Source organism: Nyctibius grandis, chromosome 7 (genome assembly GCF_013368605.1).
Source record: "Nyctibius grandis isolate bNycGra1 chromosome 7, bNycGra1.pri, whole genome shotgun sequence".
NCBI classification, from domain to species: Eukaryota; Metazoa; Chordata; class Aves; order Nyctibiiformes; family Nyctibiidae; genus Nyctibius; species Nyctibius grandis.
The window spans coordinates 8,742,271-8,769,954 of NC_090664.1; the positions used below are offsets into that span (position 1 = coordinate 8,742,271).

At 43.7% G+C, this 27,684-nt stretch overlaps 1 protein-coding gene across 1 annotated transcript; it reads right to left on the reverse strand.

Moving 5' to 3' along the window:
* Positions 1-696: 696 nt before the first annotated feature.
* On the reverse strand, positions 697-27,684 carry CDCP1 (CUB domain containing protein 1). Its single transcript, XM_068405477.1, has 11 exons — positions 27,599-27,684; positions 20,825-20,889; positions 13,376-13,579; positions 11,657-12,013; positions 9,963-10,331; positions 5,521-5,748; positions 4,379-4,759; positions 3,556-3,921; positions 2,197-2,278; positions 813-1,216; positions 697-740 (listed from the first exon to the last, which is right to left on the reverse strand). Exons 1-11 carry the CDS (start codon positions 27,682-27,684, stop codon positions 697-699), a joined length of 2,586 nt encoding a protein of 861 aa, XP_068261578.1.

Consider the following 27,684-nt stretch of genomic DNA (forward strand, 5'->3'; position numbering starts at 1 on the left):
CTCACACAGTGCTATCCAAGTATAATAACATCAGTTGGAAATTACAGAAAGCCCATAACTTTACTTCTGAACCAGAAGAGCCCAAGCTCAAGCATTCACACCAATTCACACACACGGCGCTCTTCCAGGCAGCATACATGCTCTTTCAATACACTTACACAGCCACCAGCATGCTAAATATTATGAATCTTCAAGCAGCAAGTGGTGGAAATTACAGTGTCCCCTCCTCTGCTCAGACATTAGAAGATTGCTTAGACCTCTGTGCAGCCTCGAGCTGGTGATGCAGCCTATGCCTTCCAAGAGTCACCAACCAACACTCAGGAAAACAAATGGCTTGAGAGAGGAGAAGTTACTGGACAAAACACTCTCCCCACTCTAAGCTGGCAGTTAGGAATTCATTCTCCTTATGTCTTTATAAGGAAAAGCAGGAGTGTACCTTTGCCACCTGTTTCACAACCAGAAGTGCATGCAGTCCCGGAGTGTCTCGACTGTTTTTGAGGTTGCTAGATGTTCGCTCTAAAACTGAAAACTATCAACAGCTGAAGTTTAAAAAAAAAAAACACAACCAAAAACACACACACAAAACAACATTAAAACACATTTAAAAATAACACTCCCCTTCAGTTTTTTTTCCTAGACCCCTGTCCTTACAGGTCACCTATATTTCCACAGGAAACTGCTATACCTGGTGTAAAATTACTCCACTAAACTGTCCTGTTCCTTATTTTCCAGCAAGGACATGCTTGTATCTCCATTATTCTTTTCAGTTGTATCTCCATTATTCTTTTCAGTTGTATCTCCATTATTCTTTTCAGTTGTATCTCCATTATTCTTTTCAGTTGTATCTCCATTGTCCTCCAATTGCCCTGATTTCTGATGAGCAAATGTGTAAGTGTCATGGTCTGTGTCCGTCAGAGGTGGAGGTTCCTCGGTGTTAGAAGAGCATTTAATGTCTTTTCTGAAGGAGAATGGAGGTGGAGAAGGTGGCAAGCTACCCATGGGTCCGTCAAAAGGCCGGTAGACATCAACTTCTGGAGCGACTGAGCCATTGGATTCCTTCAGCAAGTGCCCATAGACCATAGCATCATCAATAACTGCGTAGACATGAGACTCATTGTTTTTCCTCCCTTTTGTGAACAAGCCTTGTTTTCTAGGCACCTGGGTATTCACGTTAGCATTGTACACTCCCACCATGGGATTCTGGCTTTTCTTCTTCCTGTTGCAGAGTTGAAATTGTTAACAGGTCAGAAAAAACACATGGCTAGTGCATTTGAACTGAGTAACAGCAGCTTCTGTTTACCCATCCCAGCAACCCAGCCTACCTGGATTGAAGGCTTTACTTGCAATCTTAGGAAAAACTCTTGAGTCCAGACATGGCTTTTTGGCAAAGCAGAAAATAACTTCACATTATTTGGTTACCTACTGCTGTTCTGCTGACCCTGAAGTTTGCAAGTTTAATTCAAATGGCCTCCTAAGTACAGGGGTCGCAGCTCTGCAATGTACAGAGTCTCCCAACATCCACAGACACTAATAGGACCTACAAGCCATCAGATCATATTGCACAAATTCATGCCAGCTCTACAGCTTCAGGACCCAATCACCCTGCTAGCGCTGACCGTACGCATATCAGAAACCCCAAGCTATCAATGGCTTCAGATTCTGCTTGCATGAGTAATGCTAAGCATGTTTGTGTTGCACAATCTAGTTCTCTCCCCAAGGGCTCATCTCATACAAAAATGCTCCCACCTGATGTTCAAACTCCAGAAGAAGGTGCTGGAGGTTGTGTAGATGAAAGATACCTCTTAGTATATGTGAGTGAGTTTACAGCTTGTTTGAACAAAGCCTTGTCTAGAGTCACACGTGCAGCAGCCACATTCATTGAGATTTCTTTTTGCAGGAATCGCTGACAAAGTCCAACCAATATCTTATCGGCCTGTGCTAAGGCCGAGATAGGCAACGCACCGGGGGCTGAAGTGATGCTACTCCGGGAGTGTTGCTCTACTCTTAAAGTCAATCAATTTAGAGCAAAGCAGCATTCTTGAAGGCGCACTACTTCAACTGCCAGTGCATTGCCTACCTCATGCTTCAGACTCTTGTTCAAGGGATCTATGTCAGCACATGCAACAGAGGGCCCAGCAACTCTACTGAAATGCCTTCTTGAACGGCTAAGTTATACATGACGAATTATGGACTTACTTCTTCTTAACACAGCACACAGTCAGTCCAATAGCCGTGAGAACTCCAGCCCCAGCCACCACAGCAAGTATCACTCCTAGGTCTGCAAACAGACAAGGTACAAGGACACTGAGTGAGAGAGAGAAAACATCCAGCTTTCTCCTAGAAGCTGGCTGGGTTTGAACCTCCTCAAGAGTTTCTAAACACACCAGCTGCCTGCAGAGCAGGAGTTTCTGAGCTGTGTGCACTGTGGGGTAACATGAGCCATTTCCAAGAGGCTGGAGGCCAAGCAATGACAAACTCCTGCTGCTAGCAGTGGAGCACAGCCAAAAAACCTAACCACCCACCCCACCTCCAAGAGTTCAATACAGCTCATGTGCTGCTAAACTTACCCACAACGTCTCACGTGCCTCTGGCTGAATAGGCAGAGAAGAAAAGAAAGTGCAGAGAGAGACAGAGAGGGACTCAACAAAGGAAACAGTGACATGTCACCAACTTCCCCTCAATACAATCCTTTCTTCTGAAATACACATGTTGTGTTGACCTAGTGTTTTCCAAGAGCCATAAAATTGATCAGGAAAGTCCATGTGTGAGCTAACAAAAATGCTGCACATTTTAAAAGAAGTATATACTACAAGAAAAGAAAGAAAAGGAAAAAATGAGAAAATAATTTTTGAAATTAATTTGATACTGTTTCAGCTTTAGCCTGTGTAGCCAATACTTCTACAGACAGCAGACTCCCACAGATGAAGAGGAACTGCAAATGTGAAGCAAATTTACACGAACAAAGCCTACCCTAAAAATACCACCCAGCCTTTTTTTTTTTTAATAATTTGTATTTCAGGGAGATGAACAACAAGAAGAATACAGATTTTGCTGTTAGTAGTCAGGGCACTCCACTAAATGGTCAGACCTGCCCTAAGGGCGATTTCTTGCTCATGTGAACACTGAGACTAATTGAACTGCTAACATGAAGTAAAGACTCCCTGGATGAATATGTTTGCATAATCAAATACCAAGTTGTTCACAAGGTCTGTGACCTTGGGAGGGAAAAAACGTCACTTGATCTCATATCTTCTGGCTGTGATCTCCAATTTAAAAAGTTAAATTAAAAAAACCAAAATCCAGTCTTACTCCCCCTGAGCCCTGCAATCCCCTGTCTCATAAAAAAAAACCCAACCGTGTTAAAAATCCTCCTTCCTCCCCAGCCTCTAGAAGTACCCAGCTGTAACTCTCAGACGTTTTTGAGGGACAGGTATTTCTGAAGGCAGAGATCTCATAAAACCCACACCCAAGGTGGACCAGCATCCATTACTGTTTCCCCAAGGGAAAGTAAGGAAACAAGTGGAAAGCAAACCACCACAACCTTACAGGACTCACCTATCTGCTTGTCAGCAAAAGTCACGTGGAACTGCAAGGTCAGCTGCGTCTTATCCACGGGTTTACAGTTGGAGATATTTACCCAGAAGCCGTGATACATATCTCGGGGCTGGGGCAGAAGCTCATCCTCACGGCGCACAATTTCCTCTGCCCCCAGTGTCTCTTCCTTTATGTTGACATAGGCACGACCCGTCTCGCAAGTGATGCCCATACGGTCCTTGGAGAACCCTAGGCGGGCAACTTGCTTGCTGGGCATGACGACATACCAGGATATGGAGACATAAGGAGGTAGACCATATGGCCAGTTGGGAGTCTGCAAGTAAACTTTAGCTTTTGGATCTGGACTCACAGTGAAAGTGCACTCATCTGTAGTAAAGGAAAGGAATAAAGAAATGAAAATTTAGTCTTGATACTTTCTTTTTTTTCTTAAAGCTTTCTCTTTCAGCACATAAAATTATCTGGTCTTTCTCCTCCATAACAAAAAAGCATCACTTATACCTGTGACCAGCAAATTTATACAGTCACCTGCATCTCAGTACCAGCAATTCAACTCACCTAACAACCCTTCCACATCAGTAATTATCCCAATTAGCACAGATACATCTGCAGAATTTCCCACAAACAACTATCTGCCATATAGAGTACAAAGTTCCTTCCTTCTTCCGGGAATAAACCACCTCATTGATTCAGATAAAGATCGATCCTAGCAATGGCTTCAGGACTAAAGAACTGAACTTTTATTTCTGTTCATTCATATGTACTCTAACAAGCATATTGAGAGATCCAACACTGTACAACAAAGTAGTACAAACCTCTACCTTACCTTTAATATGTGACACAAAAGACATTTTCAGATCTTGATGGTTAGACTCACTGGGAAATCCTTTACCAAATGTTTTTAAGGATATGGTAATGTTATTCCTCATCTGAATCTTTTCAATGGATCCACCAGGACAGAATACACCAACATTCAACTCCATCTCTGGGGTGGCACTAACAATGCTGTAACTGTAGCTTGTGTTGCACCTCTGCTCTGGGACGTGTTGCTGAAGTTTCAAGGATGGAGACATAATTTCTATGTTGATCAGATCGGGAGCCAAGAGCTTCCAAATAAACTTATGCAGTCGAATCGGCAATTGGGTAATAGCCTTTGGCACCAAAAGGGAATAGATCTTCCTCTGACACCACCGAAGATCAACACAGCCTGCAATCACAAAAACAAGTCCCAAGGGTTGTATTTTTCTTGCAGAGGAAATATCTAGGAAAAGCAAGTTTTCCTATGTACCAGAGTACACACACGAGGTACTGTCAGTTTTGTGTTACAGACCCAGATAAGCATCTACCTGAGAAGATACCCTCTCTTAGTAGCCTTTACCCAAACATGTATCGTTTGTATTTAAAGAGCTTTCCTTAAAAGGGTGCAGAACACCAAAGAAATCAACAGAGACAAACATATTCAAAATCCCTCACTCAAGACATTACTTTTGCTCTGTCACTTGCTGACTGGGACACAGTTGCAGACTAGTCAAGGTGCAGATATATACTTTAAAACTCTTTCTCTACTGGTAGTTGAAAGCATTTGGGAAAATCCTACAACAAGTGGACATGCAAGTGGCACAAGATGCATTCCTGGTGGCCACCTTGGTCCTGCGTTTTCATGGGAAGATTTATGGCTCTCCTGCTCTGTTTCCATATTTTGTAGTTTTCAGCGAGAAGATTCTTAGGTGCCTTCTGTCCTTTTCCTTCTAGGAATGGCTATGCAGTTTCTATTTTTAAAGGCAGAATGACACAGTGAACAACAAGGTTGTCTCCAGATTCATTGTACTCGTCTCCCAGCCGGCCAAAGCCTGGTTTCCAACCTCATTCTATTTAAAGCCCAAGTGAAAGAGGAGGTTTGGCTGATCCCTGGGGAAAAACATGCAAAAGCATTCCCTAGGAAAAAATGTTAAGCCACTTTTGTCATACTTATGCCTTTTTCAGCTGTGATCCTCAGACGGGACAAGTCCTTGCACAGAAAGGAGATCTTGTAGACGGCGCCAGACACTAAAGTCAAGACGCGGTCGCAGGTGCGAGGGTCCTTACAGATCAGGCATATCGGTTCAGACATGAGCGGGATGCGGCTGGGCCACCCTTCAAAGTGAATCGTTACAGTCATATTCCATTCCTTGCTCAAGTCGACCAAATGGGTGACATCTGCAACGAAAAACATCCCAGAGCAATTACTGGCAGGAAGCGTGGTGTGAAGCAGAACTTCCTTCATCTCTTCTCACCCCATTAGACAAGCAGCTGTTACAGCTCTTTCTATATTAGCTAAGAAAACATTATTTACTTCTTTCCATCAGTGAAATACGAACTCAGGCAGTATTGTATCGCTCTTCTAATTTAGAGAGTTGAATCTTTCCACACACAAACCCCATTTCCTACCACTTCCCAGCTATAACAGGGTAACACGTTGCTAGCCCCTTTTGAACTGGTTAGGCTATAATGTAAGGACCTCAGCCAATTATGTTAGATTCTTTTTCTCTAAGGGGTTTCTCTTATTTCTTTTAAAGTCAGCTCTACCAATCACACAACAGTTGATTGGAAAAAAGTTCTCCATTCTCAGATTTCTTATTTATTGCTAGATTTCCATCTCAGCTAACTTTTTGTTCATGTAGGGTTTTTGGAGCCAAGCTGAAGAAAATTGTCCAAAGTCAGTAATTAAGCACATCTGGTTGTCTGGAGTCAGTTAAAGATTATGTTAATTTAAATGCAAGTACAAATATGGTTCAAAAGGGAAAAGATTGCCAAGTTCTGTACTTCAGCAGAAGTGCTGGCAGTCATTATGAAGGTTGCTGGAGCCTTCAAAGACACTTCCTAAAAGTCTTTTCTGTTTGACAGTTAAAAACAGAAAGAGATGCCACAAATAATTAAAGTCTGTCACCACGCCGGTGGGAAGGCCGAGGATCACGCCTTGCTAGACCGCTTGGTTTCCCTCAACAGCATGACTGAACTACCACACTGCCCCTACATTTAATTGCTCAAAAGCATTCTACCAGAAATATTTTCTGACTTGCTGTGAAAAGCAAACCTGAGAGCTGGCAGAGTTAACCCTGAAAAGTAAAGAGCACCTTCCCCCTTCCTCAACACTAGGCACCACTTTTGCAGTCCACCCCTTTCCCCATACCCTACCACACACCAGTGACAAAGCCCTCCGAGCTCGCTGGACCTGAGGTGCCCAGGTGCATACAACAACCATCGTCCCTGGCACCCTCTCTCAAACAGTGAGATTCAGCTCAAAGATCTGCTTAAGGAGGCATGTACTGAGGCCAAAACTGCTTAACATTTTCACTAGTGGGACAGAGTGCACCCTCAGCAAGTTTGCAAAAGCGGGGCTGGAAAGCAGCTTTGCAGAAAGACCTGGGGGTCCTGGTGGACACCAAGTGGAATATGAGCCAGCAATGTGCTGCTGTGGCAAAGGTGGCCAACAGCTTCCTAGGCTATGCTAGAATGCACCAACAGCAGTTTGTGCGAAATGAGTCTCCCCCTCTGCTAAAGGACTGGTGAGGTATCTGCAAATGCTGGGTAAAGTTCTGGGCTCCCCAGTACAAGACAGAAATGGAGGTACTGGATTAAGGCCAAAGAGCCACAAAGATGCTTAAGAGATTGGAGCATCACTCATACGAGAAGAGACCGAGAGAGCTGAGACTGTTTAGTTGAAGAAGGTGGTTCAGGGGGATGTGTGCATGTGTGCGTAAACAATACGGTGCAGACTCTTCTCAATGGTGTCCTGTGACGGGGCAAGAGGCACAAATTGAAATACAGGAAATTCTGCTTAAACATTAAAAAAAAAATAATAATGCAAAGGTGGTCAAACACTGGAATAGGTTACCAAGAGAAGTTGTGAAGTCTTTGGAGATACTCAAAACCCAGCTGAACACAGTCCTAGGCAACCTGTTCTATCTGACCCTGCTTGAGCAGGAGGTTGGACTAGATGATCTCCATAAGTCTTTGCCAACCTCAGACATTCAGTCTGTGATATCCTAGATGACTTGCTACAGCAAGTCAGAACAACAAGGGTAAGCAGGGATGACAAACACCTCCTCCCACCTAAGCTAATGACAGCTGCAAATACTCAGAACATCTGGAAGGGGGAGAGGAAAGGAAAGAGCAAAAAAATTCCAAGATTATGGCTGTAGATTAGTTCACAAAGATTACCTATCATGTGGAAAGATAGATATGAGATCAACGTAGCATCCTTATGGTGTTAATAAGGCACGTGTCTCTGATGTCAAAGAAAGGACAGGTTAAAAAAAAAAAATATATCTACTATTACTACTCTTCATTTTTTGATTTCAGCTATGGATCTCAAAGGCATAAATAAAAGGTGAAGAAAATACCTTTTACCTGTATGGGAAATCAGACACACAAAAAGGCAAGAGGTCAGGCAGAAATCTCCAAGTCATTGCCACAACCAAGCACAGAACCTAGGATTTCTACTGCAGGGTTATTCATTCTTCGGAGGTTTTTTGGTTTTGGTTTTGTGGGTTTTTTTTTTCAGCAGCTAAACACAGAGAGGGTTAGAATTTCCAATCAAGAAATTACTTTGATTGGAAAGAGCTGTATTTTCCTCTTCTTTAATGACAAGCACCACAGACAGCTGTGGAACACCCAAATGTTTGGAAGCTTTGAGAATACGCAGATACTAATGCATTTTTAATAAGAGTCATGTTTAACTTGCACACTGCAGATGGCATTTTTTGTTTTTCTTTTTTTTTAAAATAAAATTTTCAATACTGTCCTGAGGGCTGAATTTGAATCTTTGATGGAACTTACATAACTACAAGATCACTCATGAAATCCTATAAAATCCCTAGAGAAATCACTGTTGTCTTTTAAATCCAAGTGGTTTATTACTTGCATTTCATTCAATAAATGACAACCTGGTTTTTATTTTTTTAGGCGATTATCGTCTTATCTACTGGCCATAAATATATTAAAATTCCTCTTTGCTTTCCAAAGTAGAAGGGAGATAAAGCTGATTAACTGAATACAATGTTTTCACTCTGTCTGGCTTCCAAGGTGCAACACACAAGAAAGGTAAGCAAACATAATTTGGTTAACAACAGTTTCAGGAGGATTTGCTGTTCATGAATGGAGTCAGACTAGAGAGAGAACTGAGGATTACAGTGGTGAGATGCTACAGACCCTTTCTGGATACGTGACTTCAAGGTACAAGCCATTCAAACTTCCTTCCCTCTAAGATGACTTAGAAAACCTCTAAGTAGCTCCTGCTGCAGTGGTAGTCAGGAGCGCAGACTTCCCCCCACCTGCTCCGCTGCAGTGAGGGCACCTTGACTATTAACCTCCACCATGAACTGAGGTCAGAGCTAAGAAGCCAGGGCATAAATCACTCATTCCATAGCTCATTACCTAGCCAGGCCTCTTACTTCTATTTTTCGATAGATGCTGTGGTATTACAAGTCGTTGTGTTAAGCCTGTCTGAATTTGGGGCAAGAAAACAGAAAAAAAATTCTTAGTGTAGCAACAAGCAGCAAGAAACCTTAAGAACATCCAAATGTGTAGGGGATATTATCAGTGGAGTATCTTATTGACACCTTCCATGCCTAGTGTGCCTCCTTCACACTAGAAGATGTTCAGGCTTCCCTAGGAAGCAAAACCAAACTCAGAGTAAGTAAGAAAGGAAGGAAAGAAATGCATATTGATGCCACTAGTAGTATGAAGAAAATTTTACATCTCCAATTTCACCAGTTCACGCTATGGATCCTGACTAGCCGTGACAGCAGGTTTCACCTGGCTAAGTGCAACTGCTTATGTACAGAGCAGAAACCTGGGCTCACATTTTAAGAATTACCCTGAAAACATTTAACCTTACAGGTGAAAATAAAACTGTTCAAATAAGCCTGAACTTGATTTCTGTACTGGAGAACAGGCAGCGACACGTGAGCCTGGACGATTCCAATCAAGCAGTTATGGTCCTTGCCTGATAGCTGGGCCCCAGAGGGAACACAGTTGCAAGGAAAGGCTACCCGGTGATTAGCTTTGTTTATACAACTTGCAAGACCTGATACCTCAGGTGTTAAAGGAGTTTTTCAATTACAGGATGCGGGCACTGGAAAAGGAAAGGAATTCTCCACTTACAAGCTACAGTGTAAAATCTACGATGGAGCTTTATACTCCATTGCAAATGACAAATTTCAGCATCACTGTCCGCCTTGCTGTGACAACGGCCAGTCGTACCCCGCGTGGCAAAACAGGCCTCAGCGTTGCTTGGCAACCCACCTCCTTAAACTCAAGGAAGGTCCAAAGTTCAAGAAAAATGACAAAAACTATCATTTATCTTCCCTGTGGTGCTCAGCCCAGGCATCTGTAAGCAAAAGCAATGGAAGGGGCAAGCAGATACTTACTCTCATCAACCTGCGGGTGCTGAACGACAACTTGGAAGAGCAAGCGGAGGATGCCCGGGTTCTGAGCATCCTGATCGCAGCCCTGCAGGGACAGGTTGAAACTGCCAGCGATATTGGCGGGCTGGCTGTCACTCAGCTTGAACACCTCTGGGTTGCTGAGGGAGCCGGGGAGGTAGTACTCCACCCTCTCCTCTTTCCTTTCGCAGTTGGAGAGGCTGTAGTTGTGGAAAAAGACGCTTGCTCTCATGTTGGAAGGAACCACAAACTGCCATGTCATGAGCTCATCTTCTGGAAAGCCCAGTGGGTAGTTTGGGGACATCAGGGTGATTGAAGACTCCCCCTTCAAAATGGATTCAATAATGCATAACCCTAAAAGATGGGGGGAAAAAACACACAAAAGAAGTTGCAATTAAAGGAGACACATTGTCACATGCAGCACCCTAGCAGCAGAGCATTTTTATTTTGACAGTGTGACCATCCACTTCAGCTACAGGTTAGGTTATTCCAAAACCCTCAGACTAAAACATATACTCGAGTTGATGCTTTTGTCTTCAATTATAGAAAAGGTAAGGGTTGTATTCATGCTGTACTTTTAGTTTAGTGTGTTCACCTTTCAAGAACATGGACAGCCTTTATTTTTTGGAAAGGAAAGATGCTAGTTCCTACTTCTGCTCCTGGCTTTACAAGAGCAAACACGCAACCTGACAACTGCTTCTGCTTCACTGGGTTTCGGGAAATAAAAGATGTGAGCTTTCATATCAGCACGGAGCTCTCCATCCAAAAACCTCCCAGGTCGAACAAGAGCATGCCAGCAAAGAGCCTCAAATGTGCATGATAAAACACAAATGCGAACCATGGAGACTCTAAGACACTTTATGCTTGGATGAGTCTTGGCAGCGTGAAGTTGGGTACACAGATTACAGTCCCACTCTAGGACTCCAGCAATGACGTGCAACTATGACGAGTGCCAGGAGTTACAAAAACTTGTGTTCTAGAAGCTCAAACCTGGACCAGGTCCCTTCTATTGCCATAACTGATGGCAACAACTGCAGAATTCAAGTAAAGAGCAAGAACAACTCTCAAAGAGGGTTTGTCACAAGATCACAAAGTAACCCACTGATTGCTATATAATCTTCCAGGTATTTTAAGATTATTACACAATGTTTTATGTTACTGGGCAAACTGAAACAGATAGCTGTATTTAAGCAGCCTCAAGTGCCTTCCAGGCACTGCTTCCCCTTCCTCTCCTGAAGAGAGGCATCAGTTTGAGTCTTCAGCAAGTTAAAGAATCTTTATTTTAAAAGAAACAAACCCAACTACACACTGCAACCAGCAAACGACTCTCTTGGCTCATTCTAATTATGCTATCTACTCTCACCTATCTGAAAACACAAAAACAACAGAGCAGGTATGTTTAAGTTTTAGGAAGTTTAAAGAGATTGAAAACGAGTAATGTGCACCAAAAGGAGCAACACAACAGTTTTCACAATTATTAACCAATCAAACTAAGATATTTTGTCCCCAGAAGAACTATCAAACCAAAAAACCACGCAACAGCTTTTAGAATACATAAAGTAGAAGGGAATTAGGGATAGCACCACCAAAACTAGGTTACCTGAGAAGAAAGGTTTAAAGAATTATGCTGCAATCTGCACAAGGTGATTACAGGTGAGGAAACAGTACTCCAAACTTACGTTTTATGGAAGCCCTGTTAGCTATGTTGAAGCCTGAGGTGGTGAGAGGCGAGTCCCATGGGAGGTGCAGAGACAAGATGACTCCTCCCAGCAGCTTGACGCGAGACACTGAGCCATTCCTGCAGAAGGTGCCAATGTTGACCGTGGCCTTATCAATACAGCTGTTGATGTTGTAGCTAATGAAATCTGGGCACGTCTCTCCTGGTTCAATCTGTCTTAGCCACGGGGCAGAAAATTGCAGTTCAAGTCCAGCCTTCGTACTTGCCTTCACATCCCAGATGAAAGTCCTGTTAAGGCGAGGTAGCCTCGGTGGGTAAAGATGAACATCTCCAAAGGGACACGGGCCTGACACACAGTCTAAACGCAGAGAGACAACAGCCATGATACACTCTGGAAAGCGTTCAAGTAAACGAGGAATTTGACACTTTCCTCTTCATTGCTATTTTCACAATTTTTAGGTTGCACTTAACTTCTCTTCTATGCGCACTAAAAGACACTCCTGTAACACGGTCACATGCTGTCTCTAAACAGGACTCCTAGCCCATAGAGTAGACAGGATAAACCTGCTTTACTCAGGCTGACTAATAGAAGGGATTCATTGTCTCTAGTATTCCCGCCTTGTTTGCTGAAGAATTTAGAAGGTATTTAGTGAATAGGGTTGAGCGCTGAATGGGCAAAAGGGAGAAACGCCATGTCAGGAGAGCTGGAAGTCATGGATCTAGAGAACCGATTTTATCCCATCTCACTCAGAGCATTCCTGGCAAATCATTCAGCTTCAAATTTTCCACTGCTTGCCATGAACTATATCTTCGTTTCCTTGCTGCCCTGACGAACAACCCGGGCCCCAGATTTTGCAGAAGTGATGAATAACAACAACTGCCACTGCAGGATTCTGGGGAGAACTTAGAAAAAACTTTTCTCTGAAAAATCCAAATTTTGGTATTTCAAGCTGGACACTAGAAGTAAGCATACTTTAATCAATGTCTAGGCTCTAAGTTAAAAGAAGAAATATGACAAGTGTATCTTACAAATATGTCGTGAAATATTGTGAACATTACTGTTTGCATGAATCATATGAACAAAACTCCAAAATGTGAAGAGAACTATCCTTGAACACCACCCCAAAAATAACGAAGAGGTTACCAAAGACTGGATGTCCAATGAAGTTTGGGATCTTGTTGAGAAGTAGCATGTGTTCATGCCATTAAAGAGTACATTAACATACATAAACCAGGGATAACATTCAAAGCAAACAAAGCTTTAGTTACAATACTTCCAAATTTTCAGTTTCTTGACTTCAATAATGTTCATTAAATATAAGGAAACATGTGCATGTCTTCAATGTTTCTGTTGCCCTTATAGACACAATCAAGCTGTTCAACAAATAATGTGGGTGATACATCCTTATCATTGCTCAGAGGCTTTTGACAGGAAAGACGTCATTCTTTGATGGGTTTGTAAACTGTGGGGAAAGGGAAGGCAGCAAGGAATTGATGCAATAAACTATCATTTAACTGTTTCTGAAACAGCCAAGTTAACATCAATTCTGCCAGCCATGACACACTTTAACTTGCATAGTTTCAGTAATTCAAATTTATTTGTCAGTGTTCAAAGATTTCTTCTTACTCAAGATTATAGAGGATACCTTCATACAGTAACAATGTGGTTTTACTGGAGGAAAATTACCATTGGCGGAAAAATTAAAAACCTGTATCTTACCAATATTTTTCTGAATTTCCATGATGAAATACCTCTCTGGAGTGCTACAAGTGAAGGTAAAAGTCACGTTCTCCCCAGGCTTTATCTTGAGCTCAGACCTGATGAAATTTTTAACACGAATTTGACAGCTTGGTGAAACACCGGGTCTCAATTTAATCATAACTGTGATGTTGTCCACCTTACCAAGAGAGATCGTAAAGGAAGCTAAAAAAGAAAAAAAAAAAGATAGTGGTGTTTTGTCACTAGCATGTACGAGTATCACCAGCCTCTCCACACATCCCCATAGATGCCACATTGCCAGAAGAAACATTTGCATCCATATTTTCAAAAGTCTCTGGTGTTGGACCTACAGAAAATGCCTTGGCTCTTCCAGCCCAACACAGACGATACAGAAATACGCTTGCCGCATGTGCCCAGAGAGAGGTATACAAGAAATTTGTGTAGGACCAGTTCTGCTCCAGTTTACCTTCATCAGTGTTATTTATTTCACATTAAAAAAGCAGCTCAGCTATTTCTTTCAAATTTCTGTTGTCCTGATTTTGGTTTTCAGTCTGTTATGCCCATCATAGAGCCTGCTTCATTTCTGAAGGCACCCGTGAAGTTGTGACTTAATTCAGGAAGTTTATTCAGCAGCCAAACAACAAAGCAAGCCTCAACTTTAATTGCACCCAACGGTAACAGATGAATCTCTGGGTATGCCTCAAAAATTACTCCAGACCAGACAAGGTACTCCAGCGATACCAAAAGCACATACCAACAGACGCTTAAGAGTTTCAGCTATTCCTAGTTATTAACACAGCGTTAGCTAGTGCACAGTTTGGTTTGCTCTATGAGAAAGCTTTCCGGTCCTCAGCACAAGGAAGAGACAAACAAGCAAGAAATATCTTCCTACACACGACAGCTTTGGGTAAGAGAGTGTTGGCTGATAGATACATGTGGTCATGGCCCTCTCCCACCCTCCCCACCTTTTACAACTCATTCCTTGAAGGTACAGGGCATCCATGCAATGCCCCTCAGCAGCACAGAAGGCATCTGTGGCCTGGGACGGACTGTGTGTGCTTTGATACCTCCTCTCCATCCCTGACATGACCATCATAGACTTAACAGCTTTTGGGGAACACATAAAAGCCTCAATCATCACGTATTTCAAGTCATCCTCAAGCACTACCAAATGCAGGAGCAGCTGTCACAGGAACTGGTTGTCTCATATTGAAAGGGTAGCAGTTTATCAACAAATGGACCAAACCTGACTGTCTTCTGAAAACATACACTCACATAAGACACCAGGGAGCACCAACTGGACATTGAAGATGTCTAGAAAAAGATGACTATAAAAGTTATTAGCATCAGTTTGAGGCTTAGCAAAGACTGAGCCCAGCTGGCTGAAGTGAGCAAAGTTTGCATTGAAGTCAACCGTATCCCAGCCCCAGGTGAAAATCTGAGGACATGTCAGCTGGCAAGCTTTCTGCCATTTGTTTTCACTACTCTCCCTTCCTTATTTTAGTGTATGGAAGATACAATCACAGTGTCTACAGCACTTGTTCCTTTTGTGTTTATGGAAAAAGAAAAATAATTTATGTATATAAAAAAACCCAAGAGATCTAGAAATAAGGGTACACCAAGCTCGGTTCAAAAAAGTCTATTCCTTGAGTGGGACATCATGCAGGACTGTATGACCAAGCTCTGCCCATATGCCAGGTTAGGAATCCTCCTGCTCATTAACCCCAATAAAAAGAGATTTACCCTAATGAACCCAGAAGCGCGGCAACCCAGGAGAGCCCCTGCAGCCATTCCCAGTGCCAGGAAAGTGTGAGAGAACAGCTGGCTCAGAAATGCACATCTGCAGGGCACCCTGGGCTCTGCCTGACTGCTCGCCATCCCTTGAGCACCTAAACATTCATCCTGGCCCATGCCAGCTGCTATCACCATGGTGGTGGTAAGGAGGCTGGCTGAAGCCAGGAGACCCAGGGGCTCACCTGGTGAGGGCTGCGGGGCTGAGCCCACCTTGGGAATACTTGATCAGCAGAGTCCTCTCATGGCAGATGAGCACAGCAGAGACCCTCAACCAACCTACCCATCCAACTCAAAACTTCGCAGCTGCAGAGAAGCATATAGCATTAGTGACTCAAGTTGCCACAAAAACCACCTGTCTTATTTTTAAAACTCCCTTTTAAAATCTCTGGATTTTTACAGCAATCTCATGGTTTTGCAGGGCCTGACTTTCTTTGCAATGTTTTTGTGACAGCCCTGGGGATAGAGCAGTCAGCACGGGCTATCATCCTTCCCTGCCACTGGGACCATTGCAGCTCCAGGTTTTCAAACACCAGGCATCAAAATCTCACTGCTAGGGTGAGCAGGGCAGAAGAGAGTACTCAGAGATACCCCATTATGCTTTTATTTGAGTTTTGGTGGTCTTGAGCCTTTTTCCAGCCTTTCAGGCTTTTCTACACAATCTTGGAGTCAAAAGACTTAGCAAGCCCTTGAAACTGCCTTACCTATTTGCCTCCAGTATCAAAGGCTTTAAATGAAAACCTCAAACACCACGAGACTTGCCAAATTTCTGCACATACTTGTAATGATAAGTTTACTGACCCTCTACACCATTAGTAAGAACCTGGTCACTTAGTAACTTTCCTACAGTTTTTAAGTGACAGGACAGCCCTCTGCCCTGAATGCCTACACTGAATTCCCTCATCTCTTCCAATGGCTGGCACTACTCAGCATCTGCATTTCTGCTTTAGAAATGCTTTTGTAGAGGTTTTTAATCTGGGTTTTCCCAGATTAGGGAAAAAAAACCCAAGAGATGACCATACAGGCTAAGAACGGCCTCGTGCAATGACCTTCCAAGCACACAGGGGACAATCACAGGGGCAATGTCCGAGGGGTGGGGAAAAGAAAAGAGCAAAGCAAAGCCAGCAAGCAGAGCTGCTTCTCCCCATGCTTCAGGAAGAAGCAGTTTTCAGAAGAGAAAGTGAAACAACTACTTCCAGCCTATCCCAGAGTTCTGTTTTCCATACCGTCAGATGCTTTTTGGGTTCTTCGGGGTTTATTTATCACATTTAGTGCACAAAATATCCTTTGACCATGATGGTCATAATTTTTCTGATGTTTATGTCATCCAAATATGAAGTGTTAATAGCATAATACCAATAACTAATAACTATGGACAAAAGAGGCTTCTTTCTTGCATATGGTAATTGTCACATTCATCTACAGTTTGTAAGTATGACTGAAAAATCTGTTCCTCACTTTCTTGTCAAACAGTTACCACTGTTCCTTCTCTCATCCTTGGGGCAGCATGGCCATGTGGCCAATCTGGCAGGATGAAGAAATGCACCAGGGTCACTAACAGACAACCCTTCTGCACTAAATGCTCATGCACAGCTCTAAGACCATTTGTAGTCCTGAGGATTAAGCTTAAGCATAACCTTAAGCACATGAATAGCTTTAAAATAAAACAAATACACGCCCTGAGCGTGGAACAGAAGGAACCGAAGGAACCATGGAACAGAAATTTTCAACATTTTAAATGGCGTTGTGAAATAAGCAAAGCCTTCCTATAAGGGTCAAAACAAAGCGTCATCTTCCCCAGCCCTTGAAAGGCCTGACTTCTGCTGCCTGGGGTTTTTGCCCCCCACCCCTTTTCCAGACTTCATGACCATGTAGTCATTCACTTAATCTCCCTGCAAGAAGATCAGATTCTTGTCAGCTCCGTATCACTTTGCAGCATGGATGTGGCCCATGCCTCAGCTTTCCAAAACAGGACCTGCCCAAAATTGCAGAAATGCTGCAATGATCAATATATCAGCATCCCAGTAGGCAACAAGGATGCAGATCTGTATCTATCCTTTATCTACAGCCAGTTAGGCTCAGCAAAGCTGTCTGCTAGAAGCCCACACAAGGATAGACACCAAGCTAGATTATAGCATAAACAAACAGCTTGCTAAGATGAAACTCCACAGATAATCATTTTGGTTAAATAATAAGAGCACAGCGCTGTCATGTCAAATGCAGCCAGCTGCTAGAGATGTGCTAAGCAACATCAGACTATCAAATCTCATTTTCATAGGAAAAATGGAAAAAGAATCATGCAGAAAGTATATCCAGTGATCCCAAATTCACTAAAAATAAATGACTAAATGGCTAAAACCCCCCAAATATAGCCACGAACATGCAGCACAACAGAGAGACTATTTAAAATCACCTTTATTGCAGAACTTTTATAAACATGAGTATCTTCGTGACTCACACTGATCTGTCATTGTCTATGATTCCCACTGCATGCCTTTTTATTAGGATTACCAGTAACTGTATGTGTTTCTTGTAAAGAAGGAATTTCCACGCCTCGTTAATACCGCACAGTGATGACACACAGGATATCCAAACCAACTAGAGGAAGCATTGCTGAAGCTGGATCTACTCTCTGCCTACACAGCAACGAAACCGTTGGGCTAGAAGATGTCGGAGATGAAGCCTCCAGTCCTGAGCTGGTTCCCAGGCTGACGTAGACATCTGATCTCACCCTAAATTTTTTTCCTCTAAGCAATTACAGTTTTGCAGCCTCCCTTGGCTATTTCTTCAACTGCCCTAATCTCAATCTGCACCTTCCCTGATGCAACTGGATTTCGCTACTGCTCATCCTTGTTTAAGACTGTGCCTTCATGATAGTTGTCTCATCACAGCATTCCTTTACCACTCAGTAATGCTCCTCTCTGTACAAATGAACCTTGGCTAGCTTTTTCTTGACAGCATAATTTTCCCAAACTTTTAATGAATTTTATTGCTCAGAGCTCTCCAACTCCAGTTAGAAACAAACTGCATAGTGTAAACCAACTTGGATTACTCCACAGAGTTTAGCCTAAATTTATCTACTGTGGTTACACCTGACACTAATACCCTAGTATTTTTTAATATGTAACTATAAACACCAAAAGGACATTTTTCCTCTACGAGAGGGGTGTGCAATATACAAGACAGTCGGAGAGTAGCAGAAGCAGTGGCACTCACAGAGAGCATGCGTACATACGTACAAGGGAAGGACTTGGCAGGACAGCAATTTTTATGGCTATGTACAGTGCCTTGCTAAACACAGCAGGAGTGAGAACAGAGTCCAACTAGTTTTGGCTAGAGAACTGCATTTTATTGCAGCAATTTATCCATAAGGATCTATGGATTGTTTCATGACTTCACAGGATGGATTAAAACAACCAGGAAAAACCCAGACAGACCAAGAAACCAAAGCCCACAAGAGTCCCCAACAAAAAAATCCCAGATATTAATTTATCCCAAAACAATGTACAAAAACTGTTGGTTTGCTCATTCTGGTTAAACCATGGGCTTGTTCCACTTCAGCCATTCTTAATAAAAACCAGTTGGATGGGGCTGACTCAGACACCATTCATAAGCCGGCGGCAGCCAAAAGAGACGGGCTGCTGCAGAAGACGAGTAGCGGCAACGCTCACTCCGGATATGAAGTACCTGGATCCAAACCCCTCTTCTGCCTGAGGGAGATCCGAACCCACACAACCAACACACCTCTCCACAGAACGGGCTCATCCACTGCAGCATTTCGTCCCACCACCTCGGGACATGGATAGCACCGCAGTGCTGTTTGCCTCTATGGCTCGGTAGGCTCCCCTGGAGAGCTCACCGCCTCTTCTGAGCCCTTGCAGGGATGCTGGCCCACAGGCACGCTCATAGCCTGCTGAGTTTGTTCCACTACACATAATCTACTGCAAAGGTCATGGCAAGACAGTGGGAAGCAAGGAGTGCGACTCAACAATGCAGTGACCCTGCCATAAACTGAGCGATTTCAGTTTCAAGCCGTATGAACTCCTGTTGCTGATCTAATGGACAGACTCGGTGCAGAAGACAGCACCATCAGTAGGACACATTCAGAGTAATCCATCCAAAACACCCTTCGCCTAGTGAAGGGACCTCAAGGCTGTCTCTTGCATGATGGGGGACTGCAGGCTCCAGCTCCTGCATCACAAGCAAGTACACCAATGTCTCAGCTAAAAGAGATGCACCAACACTATACCTGGTCATCCATTTCCCCATCTTCTACCATGCAATTCATTGCACAGTTGACTCAAATTTGCCAACAACAGGTCAAAGAATATTTCAAAGAATAAATGTCTCCCTGCTTTCCCGACTCTAATGTTTTGTACCTGCCTTATTGAACCTTTCTTTTTTCAATTTGAGTCCAGGACCCATTGCCCAAGCATCATCCACTCCTCCAGTTCCACCTGCAATGCCCATCCAGGAAATAGCCTTAGCAAAGTTAGTCAGGGACCCATACACCATTTGTACTCTTCTCGCCTGCTAAACAGTGCTGTGAGCAGCAAACGGCGATCACAGGCACCATCACAAATGACAGCCAACCCTGCTTGCTGCAAGCTGCTGAAATCATGTTGGATTTTATAAAGCAAACAGGTTTTCTGTTTACATTTAAAATGTAAACTACTCTCTACATTGCTCAATGATCTCCTTATATTTAGACCTGTCTTCCAATTCCATGCTTGCTTGGGATATGAGGTCCGTATTTTGTGAAAGGGTTGCTTTCAGGGAATCACCCAGAAAATTAAAGCTTAAAATCTGCAAAGCTTGTTAACACTTACAGATAGATGCTGCCAATGACTATTATGCCAGGGTAACTACTCACATCTCGTGAGAGGGCACCTGGGGGAGAATATCCGTTCCTCAGCCACCACAGCACAAGCCCCTTAATCTTCACAGATGGTTTAAACTGGTAGTGAGGATGGGGATATGAAGCAGACGAGATGTCACACATCCCTTCTCTTCCTCATCAGTGAGGATGGGTGGGCACTCCTGCAGTAGTGATGTTACAAGCCACCCCAGCACAATTCACCAGAGAAGGTCTGTCAGTACCCCAGGCCAACAAGGTTGCTCACTCAAAAGTTGTTAATTCATTAAGTTAATTTGTATTGCCTCAAAGGAATAAAGTACCTTCAGTTTAACAATAACTTAAAAAAAAAAACCCCAATATTAAATTTCAGTACTTCTACCACTTTCTCTGGAACCTTTTTAGAAGGATAACTAAGACACTCATATACTCCCTTGTAAGAAACATTTTTAAAAGAAGCTTTTTTCACCAGAAGTGGGGAAAAAAGACTCTTTGGGACTTGGCAAGTTTAGCTGTAATTACAGAAGGGAGAATGTTGACTCTGGGCTGCCTTTTTTATTTTATTCTTATTTTACAGATGCGAAGTTTTGTTCCTTCTGTAGAAGTGAGACGCAGAGCTCAGTGAATGCTGACTGCAAGGTGACTGCCAACTCACATACAATGTACAAAATGTAAGATACATGGGGCTGTGCAACTTGACAAGAGAATGTCCCACTGGCATGAGGAACACTAAGACACTACACAAGTCACCGCAGGAGCCTCCCTTGATCAAAGGGATATTTGCTTGTGAAGTTTCTCGCTACCTTGATGTAAGCCAGTGAGAGGACAGCATCTTGGAGCATGTCTGAGCAGCTCTTTGGTCTTGGCTCTGGTTAACGAAGGTGGAAAAGTGTGTTTCACAATCAGTGGTCCCTCCCACACCAAATATACTGCCAACAGCTCTTTGTCTCTCACTTCTGAGGAAATTCAGATCATCCCATTTCACCCCTCACAGTTTGCTGTCTCCGTACACTAATCTCTCAGCTCCACCCACGGACCCAGAAGAGCCAGAGCCAACTCCAAAATGCCAGTGTGATCGTACCTCTCCAAATAAGAGTTTGCTCTGACAGCAAGTAACCACGCTCACTTTGTTCCCCAAGAAATCAAAAAGGCACAGCTCGAAGCAGGCTGTTCCATGGCACCCTTGAGGATGGTTGTTAAAAGGTGTCCAATGGAACAGGCACAGGTGAGACTTTCCCCCCCATTATATGAGATAGAGAAAAAAAAATTAATCTATTTTCCCACAGATTTTCCCACAGTGGCAGCCTGGACACTCAGAAGCAGATGAGACCTTACTAACATACATGAAATGCACATCTACCAGATGTCACAGCATGATTCTTCAGCTGGCTCTTCCTGAAGGTCTTCCAGGAGGTCCCATCAATACTATCTACACTGGGCAGGTTCAGCTACAGGCAGTGAACCCTCGCCTCTGTCACCAGCTAATACAGAAAGAGAAGATTTTGCTCTGAAATAACAGCCAGCTACTAGGCGCAGCACAACCCACATCCTTTCCTTCATGCCCTGGTTGCACAACCAGACGTTGAACAAGAGGAATCTGCATGGTCACACCTCTGTCAGATTAGTGAATTTTTCGAGTTGAGGGATGGTGACCAGGCTCTGTCAGCTGAATCCTACTAAAAGACCACCAAAAGTCACCAGGTGCTTTATGGGAATTGGTTAATGGTTTGGCTCCAACAAATCAACCTGTGCTGCAGCAGGCATGTTGTCCGCTCCAGAGCTGAGGTTTGACAGGGATACCTGAACAGCCTCAGTGAGATGGTTAATGTCCCGGAAACTGCTGGAAGTGCTCCGTTAAGATGACACCTTCAGTCTTTCCCTCAGTCAGACAAAGGTTTATAAATTATAAAAAATATTAAAGATGTATAATTGTAAAAAAATTTTAACAGAAACTTAACAAAAGCAAGGGGAGAAGATATGGGATTACCCAAGAAAGAGACCAGTTAGATCAAAACTGGCATCCAAGACCAGCTTTTCCCACATCCCCCAGTCTAATGCACACTTTGCTGCAGCTGAGCCTTTCTAGGAGCTCTTCTGTGGAGACCATGGCCAGAAAGCATCCAAAGCAAGAGCTCAAAGGAGCACCTAGAAGAGAGCAGGAGGACCCTGCTGTAGGCGTAGTAAGAAAATCACTGGTCAGTTCAGTGAACAGCCCGCTCAAGACAGCAGTGAGCAACAGCCAGCTTCCCACCACACAGCCCCAGCAATAACCCAGCACCACCAGCAGCTCCACACCGGCCACAACGTGAACGGGTACGACTCCATGCATATTCACTGGTCTCAGGTTGCATTCGTCTATCACTGGCCAGGACCTGAAGGTGGTCATGTTTAGCCACCAGCAATTACCAAAAGCAAATGAAAATCTAATCAATGCAGAGAAACTAGTGAAGAAAAAGAATGAGTCACCTATGATCTACACCCATTTGCAAACACATCATATCCTTGTCACTCACAGCTGTAGCTGTCAACACAGGTAAGGCCAAAAGTGTCTTGACTTTATTCTCAAAGGATGGCTCCTCATACAATTTCTAATATGAAATATTTCTGGAATTTACCAAATGCAAAGTTGTTCAGCCTCTACCTAAGATTGAGATTTTGGCAGATGTGGATTCCAAAGCTTTTTATTTAACATATATACGTGTATAAATATCAATTAAGCTGGGTGATAATGGCTATGCCAATAAACTGAGCCCCAGCAACACATATTTGTGAAAATACTGCTGCTACTTATTTCAAGAAGCCAAAACTTTATTTTTCAGTAGCTTTCCTCCTACTTTCTTTTTTATCCAGTATTATTTATAGATAAGATTAATTCATTTAAGTAATTAACAAGCCTGAACACAACTGACCCAAAGGATACCTGATACCAGGTAGGGGAAATGTTATTCCATTATTTCATAAACCAAGCCCTGATTTCTGTCTAGAAACTTCCATTACGGTGTAGGAAGACAATGCACACAAGAAAGAATAAAAATGAGAGGAAGGTAACCTAGCTAAAGAATAATTTCCTCCATGCCACAGGTCCATGGTGGTACTCTAGACACAAGCTTCAACAGCCTCCAACCCTTCCACTCCCTGTTTTTCCCCTGGCCAGTCATTTGAGCCTGTGCCTTAAGCCAATGCCAAAAAACAATCCTTTTCAGCCTGCTCCCCCTTAATTATTTTTTGGCTGATGAGCCAGCGCAGCTTATCAAATGACAACCCCAGGCACAAAAGACTCACCAGCCACCTAAGGAGCCAGCCTCAGGAGCCGGCCCTCCACATCATGCTGCTTCTCTCCTGGACCACTTCTTGGCCAAATGGCTGCTATTTGTTGTTTTTTTCAGTTTTGCGTATGTAACCCCATGACCAAGAGTATGGCTGTTGGAGAAACTTCATTTACATGTGACTCCAGAGACCACAACCTAACTGAGTATTTCTGGTTGGGCCACCCAAATTGGTTGTCATTTGTGCTGCTATGGACAACAAGTTCAATTCAGTGTATTAATCCTCAAATATTTTCATGTTCCCACCACCTCACATTCCCATTTGGGCCGTCACATTACTTCTGCATCCTTTCAGACTTAAAAAAGACAAACAAATGAAAACCACACAGAGACAAGGCTCACCTACTAAAAACAAACATCTCAAACCCCAAAAAATCTGGAATTGAGAAAAAAAAATTAAGCGTATTTTCTGGTGGAAAATTTAAGGTAGTAGCACCAGAACTGAGACACACAATAAACAAGTAATTTACTCTACACACGTTATTTTCTAGAACGTAAAAACTAAGCACTCCAGGCTCACAATGGCATGAGGCAAGTGAAAAAAAAAAAAGGTACAGCCAAATACTTATGCACATTAGTTGTGGTCTTAAAAGGAGAGGTCTCAATCGAGTAAGCAAACAGCAATTCAGAATGGAAATAACCCAGCTTCCACTGACTTTCAGAGGAGCACAAACAGGATGGTTACTTATATTCTGTCAGCACACCAGAAAGACCCTGCGAACAGCTTGGGGTTTTTAAATTTTATAAAAAGCAGCAGCATTACAAGTTAAGACTGACGCGTGACTCAATTCAGTCAGTTGCCAAGAAAAATTTAACTGGAGGGTAGAGCAAGAAACAACATGGCGTTATCTGCAAATTCAGTTATAACAATGACATTTTAAAGACAAACTCCAAAATACACATTCAGATTTTATCATATAAGGATACTTGAAATCTGAAATATTTGTTTATGTTTCATAGACATCATAAAAGTCTGATTAACTTCATTATTAGTGTTTCAAAGAAACACGTTCTTAGTTGGAAAACATATCTTCAAAGGTCAGATACGCAATACTTCATTCACACTCCCACATCTATGCACAACTATTGCACCAAATACTTCTTTACGTGGTTTCCCACCTATAAGTTAATTAATGATTCATTTTATAATTTAAGTTATGCATAAAGTTGCATCTGAAGAAAAACCACAAGCTCCTCTGAAGACAATGTGACCAGCCACGCTTGACCTACACATTCCTACAGGAAAGTAAGGACAATACTATAATACAGCATCTGCTGGGAAAGGGTGGTGGGAGAAGGCGAGAGAAGAACAAACTTCTTCAAGGATGACAAGAGACAGCTTTACAGATAGGCTCACCAAGATTTGTAGCCATCCCACCAGAGCATCACCAGTTGCCGAGAAGAGGCACTTGTGCCTGATGGCCACCTCATGCATGGTTCTGCACACCCAACCTAAACCTGCCCTCACTGAAAGGGAGATTGCTGCAACCTGCAGCCAAAACATGGCAACAGCAGAGCCAGTACCAGCATCGGCACCAGGGCAAAGGGAACACCTTAAAAATTACAAACTACATAGGGGTGTGGGGGAAAATCTTAACCTGCACTATCTTGGGTTTTCAGGACAAACCTTTGCTCAGGGAAATGTTCCAATTACAGTTTTGGTTGTGCAATGACAAAAGCAACTCGCACTGGGATGAAGGACTCACCAGGTACACGAGATCTGCCAACAAACCTGGGAAGGTGCCTTTCCCCTCCCTGGTCCCACTCACACTATCACAACCTTCAGCCTGCCAACCCACGCCGCTAATGCAGCCAAGACTGAGCCATCTCTTTTTTTGGGGTCTGGGGGTCCACAAAGAGGAGGGAAGCACTGAGTTAGCAAGTTTGACGAGATGACAGAGGACCTGTCACACAGGAGTGGTGGTGCTTGTGCAGGAGAGGGACAAGTGGGCAGAAGCGTGCAGCTGGAAAGGAAGGGGTTGAAGGAGGTAGGAAGAGGGACTGCCAACCGTAGCAGCAAACTACTGGGTCCACCAGTGGTGTTTTGTGCCACTTCACCATTACTAAATTTCCTTTACAGAGCAACTTCACTGTTTGCCTGAGGGCAAGGTCACTGGCTGGTGAGAACTCTCTCCCCTGTTCCTCTAGATGAAGCTAAGAAGCCCCTGACCACACAGATGTCTGTTTGTAGGGACGGTTTGCACAATAAGGATAGGCTAGACATTCCTCAGACCCACCATCTTTCTTCCATTTCCTGTACCTTCCCATCTGATTTGGTTTTGCCACCTTCCTGACAAGAGCTATTACAATCACACTCACAGCAGACTTGCTTGGCTCTCCAGGGGCACAGCCTGCACCCACAGCCACCATCCTGCTCACTACCACACCCAACCAAACTAACAGTGTGGGCTCAACTTTGCATAAAGCAGGTATAAACTTTTTTTTTAACACCAATGCAAATGCGTAATTTGGATGTTTTAAACATGAGAGAGGGGAAGAAGCTGGAGCAGATGACAATAAGCAAAAGTCAAAGGCATTGGACAAAAAGAGCTGTACTGTGCCTCAAAAGCAAGCCCATGAAGATTAATGTGAGGCATCAAAAAGATTCATGGGGAAGGAAAATAAAAGGAAAAAAGGATTTTGGTAACACAGTTTGACCAGAGGGTGATGAATAATGTGTGAATGTATGATTAATAGGCTGCTGCGTCTCCCAGTGAAGGTCTAGACCTACGTATGAAAAAAGATGCAGTTGAGGATTTTTTCATTTTCTACTTCAACAATACAAGATCGTTGGAAAGTTTAGTTACTCTCCTTCTAGTACTGACCCATCTGTTTAAAAGTTTGTTTTCTTTGAAAACAACACACAATTAACCACAGTATAATATTTCTTTGTTCTTCGAAGAGGCTTAAAGAGGCAAATAGCTGTCATTCACTTGACCCAGAGGCAATACATTAAATGCAAATATTTAATTAAAAAGACTACATAGCTTGAAACTTAAACCTCAATGCTGTCCAATTTCAGTCACTGTTTAGGCTGTGTTGTTTATAATAACAATGGCTGTGAGCCACACTTCAGTATAACCAGTGCAGCTAAAGGCAATAGAAATGGTATGAATTTCACATTAGACTGTTTAGGTTATTCATAGTCACTGCAAATAACTCAGCAGTTATTTTGTATAGAAGGACTCATACCTCGAGAGTCTTTAACAGGACTAATAGCTATAAACCAGACTGTTTAGATTAGAGGACGGGCATTTTTTGCAAACAAGCAGCTTTGGAAATTGAGGAAAACCCCACAGACCGTCTCTGCGTTCATAACCGGAATTCTTTTGGTGTCGCGGGCAGGATTTGAGAAAATTATTCATGGGTTATATACACAGGATTGCACCAAGCACCCGGGAATTTCAAGAGACATAGTAGTGAGCAGCGATCTCTCATTGAACTACCCGACCCGGCTGGGCACACAAGCCACGCCGTTTCCCTGCATGTCCAGATCATCCATTGCTCTCCATATATAATATCATTTTTTTTTTCTTAAAAGGTTACGCGACTTCACGGTCCAACACAGAGCGCAACGCTGCGAGCTCCTGCTCCTTTACAGATAATGCAGCTGCCTCTCGCGTCCAGGGAAAAAGGACTTTGTGAAGTTACTTGCATAATCGATAGTCCAGCCAGCGAGGACGTAAAGATTAAATCATTTCTCTTGTTAGCATTTATTTCAAAGAGAAAGGAACGTTCGAACGAGAGGTGCTGAAACTGGTTGTCCCTATTCCAACCCTGTTTCGAAGCGATGCTCCAGCGCCCCGGCGCAGCAGGGCGCCTTCGCAGGAGCCTCCCGCCCGCCCGGGACAAAGAGCCGGGCAGAGCCGCGCTCAACTTGCGCTCCGGGGAGGGGACCGGTACCCGCACGGGCGAGCCCCGGCGCTCACCCCCGCCTGCCCGCACAGGGGACACACACGCTCCTCCCGGGGGCCAGCACCCGGGGCGCCCTGTGAACGTTACAGGTGCGATTCTACCCTATTCCCCCCCTTTTAAGAACTAATAGGTATTAAATGAGCAGTAGCACACGGAGACAAAACAGAGTCACCGGTGTCTCGCCCGCGGTGCAGCCAAGACAAGCGAGGCGGGGCTCAGCCGCGCACCGGGCGGGCCCCCCTGCCCGGGCAGCCCCACCGGGCGAGCCGGGGGTGAGAGGGAGCCGCCCCGGCGCAGCCCCCGCCGCCCTGTCCCCATCCCCATCCCCATCCCTACCTTCCCGCTGGAGGAGCTGCGCCGAGGCGGCCAGGAGCGCGGCCAGGAGCGCGGCCAGCGCCCGGCCCGCCGCCATCTCCCCGCAT